At 42.4% G+C, this 15,153-nt stretch overlaps 1 protein-coding gene across 4 annotated transcripts in view; it reads left to right on the top strand.

Annotated features, from left to right (window-relative positions):
• Positions 1-15,153, top strand: part of larp1 (La ribonucleoprotein 1, translational regulator) — a 50,762-nt gene that overhangs the window by 31,654 nt on the left and 3,955 nt on the right. For 2 of the 4 annotated variants that reach the window (XM_071460982.1, XM_071460985.1), the window contains 10 exons: positions 1,502-1,652; positions 4,651-4,785; positions 5,376-5,528; positions 8,039-8,201; positions 9,383-9,527; positions 9,956-10,130; positions 10,310-10,491; positions 11,080-11,181; positions 11,455-11,781; positions 13,821-13,944. In XM_071460982.1, coding sequence (XP_071317083.1) covers positions 1,502-1,652; positions 4,651-4,785; positions 5,376-5,528; positions 8,039-8,201; positions 9,383-9,527; positions 9,956-10,130; positions 10,310-10,491; positions 11,080-11,181; positions 11,455-11,781; positions 13,821-13,944 — 1,657 coding nt within the window. The remainder of the gene's footprint in view (positions 1-1,501; positions 1,653-4,650; positions 4,786-5,375; positions 5,529-8,038; positions 8,202-9,382; positions 9,528-9,955; positions 10,131-10,309; positions 10,492-11,079; positions 11,182-11,454; positions 11,782-13,820; positions 13,945-15,153) is intronic. The other 2 variants (XM_071460983.1, XM_071460984.1) reach the window with 2 other exon arrangements.

Raw genomic sequence — 15,153 nt, 5'->3', positions numbered from 1 at the left:
TCTATGCAAACCCTTCAGGAGTGTCAAACTCTGCAGATATGTGTGCAGCTGATAGCCGCACAGAGGAGCGGCTGAGCTCTGTTTGATTTGAATAAACTCAGATATCGGCTCTGTGCGCAAAGATAACCACCGAAGGCAACCCATGTCCGGTGAGCTGCCCTGTGTCCGTTACTGCTTGTTCGCCTCGGCTTGGCTGGAGGACAGCGGTAGTACCCGTGTTGCTCTGCTGCAGTCACACATTATAATGAGACCGAACAAAAGACAGGACAATGATGACTTTAAACCACATGCAAAGTCTGCTTTGTCTCGGTCATTTGTATTGTGGCCCTGAGGAGGTAGTTTTTGTTAAGCAATGTTAAGCTGATGGGATAAAATATCTAAAACCTCCCATGCTGAATGCAAAACCTATTCATTTGTTTATATACTGGTCCCACTTTATTCTACAAACTTTGATTCATACTTGACTGATCTTTTTATTTAGTTTCCCCCTTTTATTCATCACAGATTTAAAATATTGCTTTCGATGTAATGAGTGCTGGTTGTATACTTGAATTAGTACAGTATCGACTACACAAGGTAGTTATATATGCTTTGATTATGATTTGATTTGATTATGCCCTAGAAATATCCAGAAATTTCCAGCAATTGACTCTCTGCAAATCCCCGCCCCCCTTTAGTTACGATATCTGCCAGCCTTTCTGTTGTCGCACTAAATCTGCAGTTTACAAAGATAAAATTGGCTCACCACTTACCACTCAAATTATTAGTCATTTTTTATTATTTGATTTCACGGAGGTAAACAAAAGACACTTATTATTTCTAGCTAGCTATGTATCGATTTAGCCAGCTGAAGTGACAACAGTTACTAGCTGCTAGCTTGTCTCCGGCTAACTAGCTTAAAACAAGGAGCCTGTGAAAGGTGCTAACTGTGCATTTGCTGGCTACACACATGAGGTCGTCCTAAACGGTGGAGGCTAAAGCTACACGTCCCATGTGAAAGGTCAGCACAGTCTCAGGTTTTGTAAAGACTAAAAGTGAAGACCAGCTGTCCTACTCTGTGGATACTGAGTGTCTCTTGTAGCACAGCCTCATTCCCACCATGTTGGCATGCTGGAATCCAAAGCTTGACATAATTAGCATAACATATATGTCTGCTAGGTTACTAAGCTGTGATTGAACAATCACTGGTCAGGGGGCGGGTTTATTACTGTCAATTTCCTGACTGTAATCCTGTGCATGTTTAACAAAAAAATGTATGGAGCATGTTTTGATCTCAGATTCCACTTTGCTAAATCAGGCAAGAACAAAGTATAAATTTGTATCTGTGCCTCTAATTTCAGTCAGTTTCATTTGCAAAAATGTGTTTTGCAAAACAGTTTTGTGTGACAATAATAGCTTGAAGAGTCCTGTTATTCTTATGTTGCTGTCTCCTGTGATGGGATTAATTGTGTCTCTAGATCTTTTCTAAATGTGTATCTATGTGAACCTGTTTTGTCTCCAGGCCCCCAAGAGGACGACAGCCAAGAAGGACTCAAAGGAGAAGAGAGAGAGCAACGAGGAGAGCAAGGAGAACCAGAAGGCCAAGTCAGACGACTCCGGAGAGGAGAAGAATGGTGATGACGATTCCCAGAAGAACGGGCCGAAGAAAAAAGGTGAATCTGATCGCACACTGTGCATTTTAATGTGCTGATTAGTATTGACCTGTTAATGTTGGCATCCACACAGGCTCATGTGTTTGACGTTAAACCTCAGCGTGTTAACATCAGTCTGTAGTGAACATACGAGTGTAAGCAAAACACAGCTGACGCTAAGCACACCTGAGGGTGGCTTTGATTTGAGATGTCATTAAAGGGCCAGTGTACAGAGGATTTCTGATTTCGGTAACAAACATGGACTTTCCACTGGCACCGTCCTCAGGCCAGTGTTTGCTCCACAAGTGGTAAGAATCTTTGACGAGCGAAGGTCTCTACATTTCATCCATGACTTAAGTTTTTCTGGTGAGAAGTGCAGCGTTAACCACAAAGTATATACTTAGTCTTATTCAGTCTTTCTGGACCATTTCTGTATTTGGTCATTTAGTAATTTTTCCACTTCTAAAAAGTATTTTCTAGTACTTACTAAAGAAACTATTAACATTCATCTCTTATCCAACTTAACCAGCTCCTCAAAGACTTTCACTTTCCAGCTGAGACTGGGGGTTTTGAGACTGGGGTTTTTTTTTTTTTTTTTTGGTATTGTTTCAATCATCATCTTTCTCTGAGGGTTTTTTCATAATTAGCTTTGTTAGTCATAAAAAAGTCCAGGTTTGTGACTGACTACTGAAGCTAATAATCCTTGGTTAACTGTCGTCATGGTGTCAGTTAAACTAAGCTGGAGGAAATACTTAACAGCTCCTTTAAACTGATGTAACAGTGGACGTCATTGTTTTGTACCTCTAAAAGAAGAAAAAGCCTTTCACTAAACTGCTTTGTTAAATGGTTTATGTGAAATATAATTTTTCCCACATTATTGACATGTTTACTCCAGATGCGAGCAGTGCAAGCACAAGGTATTCGCACTTGAAGTCAGATTCTGCTTCTTTTTTGAATTTGAGCCTTCAGCAGATGACTGAGTTGAGGTTTGTCCCGGCGGGTTGCAGTTTTGGCAGCAATAAAAAGTTTAATCCACACCAGCCAGGCCAGACTACGAGTGTTTTCTGACCTTCACAATATGGTTACCCTCAGTGACGAATATTGGGTTCGTAGTGGGGGGACTTCCTGTCTCTCTGGTGGTCTTCAGCCTCTCTTTTTATTTCCTGAAACAATACTGGCACAGAAAGACGCTGGTGAGGATTTCACCACTGAGCTGTTTGTGTGTCTGTGTCACCACAGGGAACTTTTTTTAGTGTCTTTGTGACACTGATGCTCAGACATTAACAATTCACAGTGACATCAACACTGAAACACACTATGAAAGGGCAACGACATCATTTTCCTAAACTTTGATCTGATGACATACTGTTCCTTCTATATATTTTAATGTCAAGTTCAAGGCGACAGTAGAACCAAAACTTTGTGTTAGTGAACCCTGCAGACGTGCTGTAGAAGTGATGAGCACTTCATGTCTCTTCTCTGACTAAACATCAATGAAGAGAGCTTTCACAACTCTGATCTCAGCATTGAAGCAAAACACATAAATTGAACAGAGCGTACAGGCAGATTTAAGTCAGATTTTAAACAATAAATTAGTCGCTTGTGACCAAGTTTTACTCTTTAGATGTTGAACTGTTGTTGATGGTGTGTGTGTGTGTGTGTGTGTGTGTGTGTCTGTCTGTCTGTCTGTCTGTCTGTCTGTCTGTCTGTCTGTCTGTCTGTCTGTCTGTCTGTCTGTCTGTCTGTGTCTCTCCTGGACTCATGGGCCGGTGTCGGTTGGATTTCTGAAGCAGCACCTCTCTTGCTGTCTGACGTTGCTGCTGTCAAATGATTTGTTACTGTGTAAACTGTAGTGAGCTGCTCTGATATTACTGGAGCAGTATTTTACATGTTGTCTTGACCTCTGTCGTCTGCACATCCATATTCTTCTGTTTTCTCTCTTTTCTCCTCTGCCTCCCTCCCTCTGTCTCTCCGCCTTACCTTCTCAGTCAGCTGACAGACGCAGGGCCACGTCACTTAAAAGTGGCCGTCATTTTCTCTCTCTCATTGCTTGTGGTGTCTGTCACACACTGACCCAAACATCCACACACAGCTGCTGTTATTTTAGATGGCAGATCACTGACGCAGCCTGCTGGCCAACACAGGTACTGCAGCCGTGTCAGTGCTGCTTCACCAGCAACGGACTCAGCACAGCGATGATAAAAATCCTGAAGCCAAAAAAAAAAGTTAGATATACATATTAAGAAAAGAAATAAGATGTATGTATACACTGACTGTTTTCAGGGCAGTAAGAAGCTTGAGAGAGTTTATCTGTTTAAAAATTAGGCAATAAAAGCTTGAAGGCCTCAAAAAGACTTAAATTTAGTTAAAGTTTTATATGTAGTTAGGTAGTTACTTTTTTTTTTTTTTTTTTTTTTAAGGCTTTTTAATTTTTTAATACCATTTTACATTTATCATAGACACCTGGACCAGGATGGGATCATCAGTTAGGGTTAGGATGGTGTAGGTGGTATAACTGAATACAGGGGTATTTAGGTGCTACTGTCCCTTAGTACTGAAAACAAAAAGGAAAGATGCAAAAAAGGTCTTAATGAGTTTCTGTTTCTTGAGAGTAATAGTCTCATTTCATCCAGCATCTCTTTTCTTCCTGTTGTAGAAGGGTGTTAAAACAAAGTTAAGAGTGTCATTCAAATGATCGACAGTAGGGGGATTCTTTGAAGCCAGTGTTCGGCAGCAGTTCTTATTACTTGCAGCCAGAACGATTTTCATTTGGCTGCTTTTGATAAGAAAAGAGAGAAAAGAGAGAAAATCCACTTTAGTTTGGCTGAGAAGTTCACCTTACAATGCTACAGTAATATATTCCAGTGCAAAATTAGGTTTTGAAGGAGCTTTAAAAAGTCTGTTCATGAAAGCAGTTTTATGAAAAGACTTAAAACTTTAAAAGTGAATTAGGGACTAGATGAATGAATTCATGATTTTCCTTTCTAACCGTGTTGCCTCTTGCTGTTGTTTCAAACAGGAAACAAGCAGAAGTGGGTTCCCCTCATGATCGAGGTGAAGTCCGAGGGTCCCAGGGAGCGCTCGGCCTCCAGGAACAACAGCAGACAGAACGAAAACCCCCGCCTCCCTCCCAACGCCAGGAACGACCTCAGAGGTGAGTCTGTGACGTCAGCACTACGTGATGACGTGAGGGAAAGCGAGGCGTATGTTTGTCAGGTCATGTGCTGTAGGTGTCAGACTCTGAAAATGAGTTTGAATGGAGGTGCAGAAATCCCACCAGCTGGTCTTACATGAAGCTTGAAACGCCTGGAATTAATTTTAGCTAGCGCTGTTTGACGTGTGAAAGCTCGGGACAGCAGATTTTCTCTTCTACTGACAGTGTCTGCATGACTGCATCCATAGCTGGTGATCTATCGATGCACATTACTGCATTAGCTGATTGAGGCAGTGTGCGTGACTCAGCAGGATGTGGAGAGATCTGTTTTTGCTCCCACTAATCTGCTGCTTCTGCTTTTGACAGCTTAACTGCTTAAATGCACATGTGTAAATAAGTTGGTGTCTCACATTCGCAGAGGAAACAAAATGTATCAACACACATTTGATCTGTTCTTCTGCATAATTTTACAAGTTATAAATAACAAAGGAACAGCGTTCACAGCTCCAGTTGCTGTTAGGTTTGATCTGCCGGTCCAATGTGTTGATGTGTTTGTGCGCACATGAAGGTTATGGTTGTTTTCCCTGCAGACTGGCACAGTCAAAAGTACGAGCGGGAGTGGCGCGATGATCACGACGAGGTGTCCAGCGTGAAGAGCGAAGGGGCGCCGTTCCGCGGAGGGTTCAGAGGTCGCGGACGTGGAAGAGGAAGAGGCCGGGGACGAGGCAGAGGTGGCGGGAGAAGTATGTTTCTTTTTTTTTATTCACTCATACGCAGACACACACAGACACACACACACACACGTAAAACATTAAAAATACAGTCCTCAGAAAACGTCTTAAAATAGAACTTTCTTTTCTTGGCCTTTCTCATGTGGTCGTCAGCCTCTTTTTTTATTTCCTGAAACAGTGCTGGCAGACAGATGCTGGTGAGGATTTCACCACTGTGCTGCTTGTGTGTCTGTTACCACTGGAAACGTTTTTAGTTAGCAGGCAAGAATGTGTCTCTGCGATGTTTATACTCCAACATTAACAACCCTGGGACATTCATACATCATATACACACAGTGTACTATGGACACATGATCATAAGCTCAGACCTTCTACACTGTGTATCTTAGTAATAAAATGAAGGCTGTTCGGTGAAGCAGAGTTAAACCAACTCTTCCTACTTTAGAAGAAGAGTTTTGACCTGCAGTTGTGCTGTAGAAGTGATGAGCTCCTCATGTCTCTTCTCTGACTAAATATCACTGGAGAGAACCTACACACCTCTGATCTCAGCATCAACGTGCAAAAACAGAACAAACATCTATTTAACCTTCAGGCTGAGTTAAGTTACCATGTAGATATAAACACTGATAATGATATAAATACTGCCTTGATAAGAAGATGAGACACCTCAACATACTGTCAGTAAGTTGTCACTTTGCAGTTCTTTAGAAACACAAACACTCTTCCCAAAATAGGCACGTCAGGGTGGGTTGATTCTGTAGCTAAACACACAGCGTCACTGTTTTGCTGTAGAAAGAGAGAAAAGAGACGAGTTCTCTCTCTCTCTCTCTCTCTCTCTCTCTCTCTCTCTCTCTCTCTCTCTCTCTCTCTCTCTCTCTCTCTCTCTCTCTCTCTCTCTCTCTCTCTCTCTCTCTCTCTCTCTCTCTCTCTCTCTCTCTCTCTCTCTCTCTCTCTCTCTCTCTCTCTCTCTCTCTCTCTCTCTCTCTCTCTCTCTCTGAGGAAACTTAACATGTCCTCACACAAAACAGCAGCTCAACGTTTACAACCTAAAATGTAAAAGAGGTGAGATGATGTGAGTGGCGGGGTGATGCTTAAAGCCCCATTTGAACACACAGGACTTGACTGCCACTGATTACCCAAGATGAGAGGGGTATCGATCATCTCGTGTAACTCTTATCTTACTTCCCAAAATGTCAAACTACTAATTTAATCATCTCTAATCTCTCCTCTTATTGCTACAAGATAGAAAGGTTTAAAATCAAGCAGGCTTAACAAAACGATATCCGGCCAATCCAGCACAACCGTAGCTTTGTGTGTCCTGTGCAGGTTTGGTTGTGTTGGGGCTGATTCTGCTCTCAAACTGGGAGCTTGGTGACCCTGACCAGGCCCCACCGAGGCTACAGCAAAAACAAAAATGTGCAATAACAACCAGAGTGTTGGAATGAGGGAAGGCCTTGGATCCAGCAGGAGAAGCAGGTTTCCACGAAGTCCTGTTGGTTTTGGCAGGACTCTCCCCGCTCTCGTCCCTGTTGTTCGCTCTTTTCATACACATTGCCTTCCCTTACCCTCTCCCCCTCTCTCACTCTTCTTTACTCCCCCTCTGTTTGTTTTCTGTCTCCTCCTTCCTCACCCCCCCTCCCCAGACCGAGGGAGAGAAAACACTGCTACCTTTTCAAACTGTATAAGAGGGAAGAAAAGTGTGAGAGAAAACAAAGAGGAATCAGAAGTGATTGTCTAGAGGACACGTTGACTTTCAGCAGCGTTGTAGAGACGTTAATGCTGAGCAGATGAACTTCAGTGAAAAGACATTCTGTATTTTTTTTTTAAGCTGACTACCTTCACTCTGTTCATTTTTATGGCTACATTTTTAGACATTTTCCTGTTTTTCTTGGAACCACAGCCACCATACAGGAAGCCTATTGAATTCAATCTTTTCATCCTCACTGGATGTATATTTTTATACTATACATAAAAAAAATTCAAATACAAGAGTAAGTTTTATTTCCGTCATCTTTTTTTTTCGGCCTCTCTCACACATCCCGCTGCCTTTCCTCAAATTTTTAAAAATTGAATTGTGGCTGATAATTTTTCTATAAAGGAATGGTCAGACTCACTGCTTTTTAAATCTGGGTAATTTATCTCCTTGTAATTTAATCCAACTGCCCCTGGTTATATTTAACCGAAATGTTGATAATTTAGCAACACGATGTTAACTCATCGATTACTAATCAGTGGTCTTAAACAAGCTGCAAAACAAATCACGTTGGTTTAGCAGAAAAAGATTAATCAAAGGAGGAGGACATTATGAAAAGACAAACTGGATGAGAAGCACCTGAAGATGGAAAACTACCGTCAGCAGTTTTGTTTTTGAAAATAACTGAACAGCATTGAAACAGCAAATGCAAACTGCTGTCCTCATATTTACTTACAGTGTATATGGTGTTGTCACTTGACTCAGTGCAGCGTGAGAGTGACCTAAATCTCTGCCTGTCCGTCTAACCCACTGTGTCTGTCCCTTCCAGGCCACTACGACTACCACTACGGCTACAAGTCCTATGACATGAAAGACGGACCCTATGGCCAGAAGTTCGGCAACTCTGTGACCTACTACTACGACAACATGAGCAGCAACGACCTTTACTCCGTCGACCAGGACCTGCTGAAGGACTACATCAAGAGACAGATGTAAGTTTATCTTCTGTCTTATAGCAGCGACACAGAGACGACACTGAAACCTGGAACATTGTAACAAAGTCGACCGAGTCTTCACTGCGTTGAAGGTTTGCAGTCAGATGTGACCTGTGATGGTGCTGTAGAAGTGATGAGCAACTCATGTCTCTTCTCTGACTAAAGATCAATGGAGAGAACTTTCACAACTCTGATCTCAGCATTGAAACGAAATAAGGACAAAACAGTAAAAATCTGTGACACCTGTGTTTGTCTCATTCTGTGCTGTGATCTGGCCCTCTTGGAGAAGCACGACTGTAAATGTAAAAAAAAAAAAAAAGTTGTAGAAAGTCTTGGCTGAACTGTCCACGGCCGAGTTGCATTGTGGGTAACGTAGATGCCAGGTTTTGACAAGGAGGAAGAATATGTGGGGGGAAAAAAGACAGTGCTGTTTACCCTGTTTATCGTGGTCCTTATCGCAACCTGATTAGGCTTTTGTCACATTATCAGAGCAAAAGAAGAAACTAAAATGTGATCAAAGCAAAAAAACAACTTTCTATTCAGTAGATCTAAAAGGTAAAACAAAGTCAGAAATTCCCATATTTTTGCAGCATGGTAGAGGCGCCACATTTGGCTTGACCTCCCATAAATCAAATGTCTGTCTAACAAAATGTGTCAGACCGTGTCATATCCCTCCCTCTCTCTCTCTCCCCCCACATTTTCTGCCTGTGCCTCAGCTGCTATCCCACAAAAGCAGAAATGCCCAAAAAAACGAAGGCCAGTCTGACAGAGAGTCGGAGAAAATAAATTCAGGCCTTTACCCACAACATTTGCATTCAGTCTTTGCCAGATAACAACACGGTGTGTGTGTGTGTTGAGACAGTAGTTTTTCATTTTTTGGCACCTGACTGCAGGAGTGGAACAGTTTCCTTGTCTGCACTCACCGCTCCCTTCACTTTAAATCTGTTGTAAAGAGTCAGATCTTCTGCTTTTGATTAGTGGTTCCTCAGAAAGTTTTTAGTTACACATGACAGTTGAAAACCAGCCTGTGTCTAAAGTTTTCAGAAGATGTGTTTTCTCTTAGTACTGCAGTCGTGTACAGTCTCCTCCTGTTTTAATTCCCTGTCTGAGTTATTTTAATGAGAACCCTTCGTTTGTGTCTTTGTTTCTCTCACATGCCTCGTGTCCTCGCCTCTTAGTGAGTATTACTTTAGCCTGGACAACCTGGAGCGGGACTTCTTCCTGCGGCGGAAGATGGATCAGGAGGGCTTCCTGCCCATCGGACTCATCGCCAGTTTCCACAGAGTGCAGGCCCTCACCACCGACATCAGCCTCATTCTGGAAGTGAGCACTTCTTTGACTCGTTGATTCTCTTGATTAAAGATTGACCAGTGAAGATGCAGACGGATAATCTGATATGATGATATGAGCTAAATCAGGTCCTGTGTGGACACTTTGCGGGAAATGTATAAAATCACAGAAACAAGGTCAAAAAGGTAAAAGTTAAGCTGTACCGTGTGTACCATGTAGTCATCTGAATCCTGAACAACCTTTTCTTCACACTCCGAAGTTCATCTAAAAGCAAATCACTCTCCCTTTAGCTCTTCATTAAAAAAAAAAAAAGATGTCGTCTTCTCAAGTAGAAGACACCTGAAGCACATTTTCTTTGAACAGTGTGAACACTTCTGCTCCATAACTGTATCACTGCATGTCTGTGGACAGCAGTAAGATCACCCTGTATTCTGTCCCTGACCCGCCGTCTCTCCTGTCAGGCTTTGAAGGACAGTAAGGAAGTGGAGCTGATCGACATGAAGATCCGTCGGAAGGTGGACCCTGAGAAGTGGCCTCTGCCGGGCCTGACCATGCCTAACCACACCCACACTGACTTCTCCCAGCTCATCAACTGCCCTGAGTTTGTCCCAAGACAAATGACCGAGGAGCCCAGAGGTGAGCTGCTGAGCTCCTGTTAATGAAACTGATGAAACTGATTTTACTGCACTGGCAGATTTTGACTTTTAGGTCTCAGTAAGAGACAAATATGACATTTTGTGATTTCAAATCTATCACAAGAAGCATCATTGGTACCATGTAAAATGTTTTTGTGTGACCCTTTGTGTTTGCCACAGGGTCTCCCAGGGCCTCCACACCAGTGAAGCAAAAGACCAAGACCGAACCAGACATCTCCAACCTCAAGACAATGCCCAAGGGCCTCTCCGCCAGCCTCCCGGACCTGGACTCTGAGTCCTGGATTGAGGTCAAGAAGAGGCCCAGACCCTCCCCGGCCAGACCCAAGGTCAGCTCAGAGAAGGTGAAGTTCAGGTCCAACCGAAACGTTTTAAGAAGGTTTAAGGCAGTGAAGCTTCAGGAGCATCTGTCGTTAAAGTTTTTGAACATTAATGTCCATGATACAGATCATTGATCATCTATAATGTCACTCATTTCCATGATCATTATATTAAGTTTTCCATTCAGTGGTTTTTCCATGAATCGTGATGCCTTGTGGCCACTTGCCAGCAGAAATGTGTATTCATGTAAAATCAGACAAGAGGGTTAGGGTTGCTTAAAGGAAATTTTGTCATTGAAATTTAAAATTGCTGTACATTTTTCAAAAATTAAAAGTTCAGAGCTCAGCTGGCAGGTGGCCGTCAACAACCAATGAATTTCATCCTCACAGCCACATGCAGCAGCCTTTAAAATGTCAGCATCGAACCCTTGTTGTTTGTTTAGCTGTCAAACCACAGTAAAATCAGTTTGCCTTCTCCTCACCTCATCCTTTACTTACTACATTGGTCTCCATTCCTCCATCCATTCCCTTCTTTCCATATCCCCCATTCCCCATCCACCACCACCTCCTCCTTCCTGCTCCTGTGTGCTTGGTGTTGGTTGACTGATGAAGGCCCCCTCGTTCCAGCAGCAGCAGAAGGAGAAGGATGACTTGATTCGCTCCCCGGTGCCACCGCCTGGCTCCTCGCCCTCCCCTGCTACCTCAGGAAATAAGGTGTGTTTGAACTCTCTTTTCTTGGTTATTCCCCTAAGAACCAAACTTTAGACTACAAGTATTTGGTTTTTTTTAAATGCTGCAACTAATGATTTTCATTTCTCTATTATTTTGTCGATTTAATCATTAAGGTTATTAAATGTTATGTTGTGGTGACATCTTAAGGTTCCTAATTTCTTCATGATATTTGATTAACAAGGATCTAAACCAGAGAAAAGCTGTAAATCCTCACAATTGAGAAGCTGAGAGTATTTTAACTTTGAACTCTGTCAGGGCGGAGTGGAGCAGGACGAACCCGAGGAGCTGGACTTCATGTTCGACGAGGAGATGGAGCAGATGGACGGACGGCGCAACACCTTCACCGACTGGTCGGATGAGGAGACGGACGGTGAGATCGACGACCACGACGTCAACAAGATCCTGATTGTGACGCAGACGCCACCCTACCTGAGAAAGCACCCGGGCGGAGACCGCACGGGACACCACACATCGCGTGCAAAGCTGACCAGCGAGCTGGTCAAGGTGATCAACGACGGGCTCTTCTACTATGAGCAGGACCTGTGGGACGACACGTACGAGCCCGAGTACGCCACCATCAAGGTGAGGCTGTTTGTCGTGTTTGATGATGTGAAAGGGTTTGTGACGTACATGCAACTTGTGTTTGAACCCTTTGGTATGCATTTGTCAGCTGTTTCAACTTAAAATCTTTTGTAATCTTAAAGTAATTGTCTGGTTTTGTCACCAATGACAATAACGTTAATGTTAGGAGACGCCTCAATTCAGTCGATTCTTGTGGACCCTTATTTAAATGAATGATTGTTTTTTTGTTTTATCCCTTTAAAACAATCCTTCCCACATGGGCTTAACCCCCACATGGGCTTATTTTTATTTATAAAATAACAGCGTCTGGTGACACAGAAACAAACCTCACACTGTAGGTAGTTACTGAATGGAAGGGGTAAAAAGGTTAAAAACATGTTTCATGTAGGAAAACGGTATAAAGGCCCTGGAATAAAACACTTTTCTTATCCAAATACTCAAAATCAAGAGCATGTGTCTGCGTTTTTCAGATTTTCAGCATCTTCAAAATAAACTTTTTTTTAGTTTTTCTGAACAACCTCTTTCTGAAGTTTATGATACAAAGGACAACACAAAACAAAAGAAACCTCATTTTCTGCTTTACTTAATTCACATAATGGACAAAGCAGATCCTGTTCTTCAACATTACATCCAGTTTGCAGATGTAATTGTGAGATAGTGTTTTTGCTTTTTAATGATTCTCAACAAAAAAAAAATTCTTGAAAGGAACAGAGCAGTTTAAACCATTTTTTGTTTCAAATAGATACTGAAAACCACATTCACAGTAAATGCACGAACGAGCTGCTGATGAGGCAACACAGTCTGTTTAAAAAAAAAAAAATAAATAAATAATATGCTGTGTTTGTGCTGAAATTGTAATTTTTAAATCAAATTTTTTAAATTAAATAATCAAAATAAACAGAAATTCCAGATTTTTTGGTCATAAAAAGACAGAAATCACTGTAGATAAAATGGGGACTCAACCAGAACGTCTGAGTATCAGAGAGTGTGAGAGTTGAATAACGAGCTGTAGTGAAGCGAAACTCAAGGCCGGCCCTTCTGACAGCTTCTACGTCACCTCATTGTGGTTTTGGTGGTGTTTCTGCCCAAGGCCTGGTGATGAGGACATTCATTCTTCATCACTTGGAGCTGTTTCTGGACATGGAAGCCCGACACAGAACAGAAAGTTTTTTTTTTTTGTTTTGTTTTGTTGTCATTGCTGCCCATTGTAGCATTGTTGAACTCTTTGTGGGACCTTCACGTGCCCACCGGCACACATCCAGCGGCGTGTGGAATAGAGGACGCTTGTTTATAAATAAACCCCACATACAAGGCCCCGGCCTGAGGGGTCGCAGTGACGGGCTGCAGGGGGAGACAAAGATGGACGCTCAGAGACCTGAGGATACTTGGTGGAATGAAGGGGCGAGCGTGAGTTTCACTTGATCGTCTTTGTGACACAGTTGAAAACTGGAGGACTGGTTGATAAGGCCTCGTTGTGTGTTTGCGGTATGATGTTAAAATAAGCTGTTGTTGAAGGAGGACTAGTAACTATTGTGAGGTCTTTACTTGTGGAAGGTTCAGGGTTTGTGTTGATGTGTGAGCCAGCTGGTTGGTGAAGTCGTGTCAGAACAGTTACAGACACCAAACATGAAGGTGAAAAGAGTGGTTTTGGCAGCCATGTTTTGCTGCTGCATCTCAATCTCCAGACTGCTGCAGATAAGGTCTGTCGATGATTTAATGTCCCCACTTTTTTTTTTTGTTTTTTTTCATGGACTTTTTACTGTCTTTAAGTACTTTGGTAAAGATACAGTTTCATCAGTGCGTAATTGTTTTTACTGAGGGTTTGGTTTCACAGGTTACAGTGAAATGAATGTTAACAAATTGGGCTCCAATAGGACTATTCACCCAACACTTGGCACATTCCACCATTTACATCTAAAATGCTAACTCACCCCTCAGATCCCAACCTACCTAAGTATTTTTCCCTGTAGAGTTGTAGGAAGAGGAAGATGTTTTCCCACCTGTCACCACATTAACTCTGGATTCTCTCCCTTTCACAGCAAGAGGTGGAGAACTTCAAGAAGGTCCACCTGATCAGCCGCGAAGAGTTTGACTGCTTGACCCCAGAACCTCCTGTCGACCCCAACCAGGAAGTCCCACCAGGCCCCCCACGACCTCAGCAGAGTAAGGACACAGAGACACACAAAGATACACAAAACAAACACATTGTGCACTTAGCTAATCGACTTTTTGTCTTTACTTGGAAACACAGAGAAGGTGAATCTAAGTTTAAACTATGACGTCGTGGAGCAATATTTATTCTCCAGTAAGATGGTAATGATGTAAAACCTCAGGATCCGGACCCCTCTAAGTGACTCAAAGATAAACCTGGCGGTCACAAAAGGAGACAAAGCATATTTAATCTACACAAAACATTGTATTTTTTTCTGACCTTTCTGAAATATTTACTAGTTTAATGTGAAAACCCATTTGCCTTTACCTCTTCAGTTCTATAACAATTACTCAATGACACATTTTGGAACAACCTACACTGACAGATCCAACACATGACCAGGGTTCACAAGTTGATAGTTCTCCATTTTAAGATGGTAAACTGCTGTCAAAGAGGTTTTTATGGCAGTATTTCCCGTTGCACAGTTTCTTGTCCTCTTCACCTCTCACACACCTAAACACCTCCCAGCGAAACACGTCACTGCAAAAACAGATGATAAATCTGATAGAAACGTGGTCTTATCTTACACTGTGTGGGCCTGAGTATAAGACGACTGTGAGCATGAGAAATACATTTTGTGCCGTGTCTTAGTCGCTGTCAGCACTTTCCAGACAGTTTGTTTGGACCCATCATGACATTCAGTGACGGCAGTAATTTTTGATTCACTCCCTCTCTGCAGTATACATGTCAGGAGACGTTTTTGCTTTGCAGCAGCAAAACACATAATACAAACCATCACACATGTCTCTAGGCTAAACCTGGTCTTCTACACTTGGACTAACTCATCTTGTAGGAACTCGTCAGTCTAGAAACGGAAAGGTTACAGACACTTCATGATGCAACACTCTCTGATGCCAGTGATTCTCTTTATTCAAAAATAACCATCTAGTCCTTCAACATAAAACCTTTTGAAACACAAGTTCCAGAAACAAAATCAGGCCAACACAGTGTTTACTTTGGCACTGTGCTGTTTGTCTTCTGATAACTCCTCCTGGTTTTCAGCAGCTGCTCTCATTCCTAATGAAAAGGCTCTTGTTTTTCTGGCATTAAATGGAGCTTATAAAGTCATAAATCCACATTGATTAAACTCACCAACGCCCCGCTCCTTCATCTTTCTGTCGTCGTGTTCGCTTGGTAACAACCATCAATCCTAAGCCTTG

This window comes from Trachinotus anak, unplaced genomic scaffold, assembly GCF_046630095.1.
Source record: "Trachinotus anak isolate AG129_WGS33_773 ecotype Australia unplaced genomic scaffold, CSIRO_AGI_Tana_v1 ptg000024l, whole genome shotgun sequence".
Classification (NCBI taxonomy): Eukaryota; Metazoa; Chordata; class Actinopteri; order Carangiformes; family Carangidae; genus Trachinotus; species Trachinotus anak.
The sequence above is the reverse complement of the archived record's forward strand: the minus strand, read 5'-3'. Positions and strand labels throughout refer to the sequence as shown.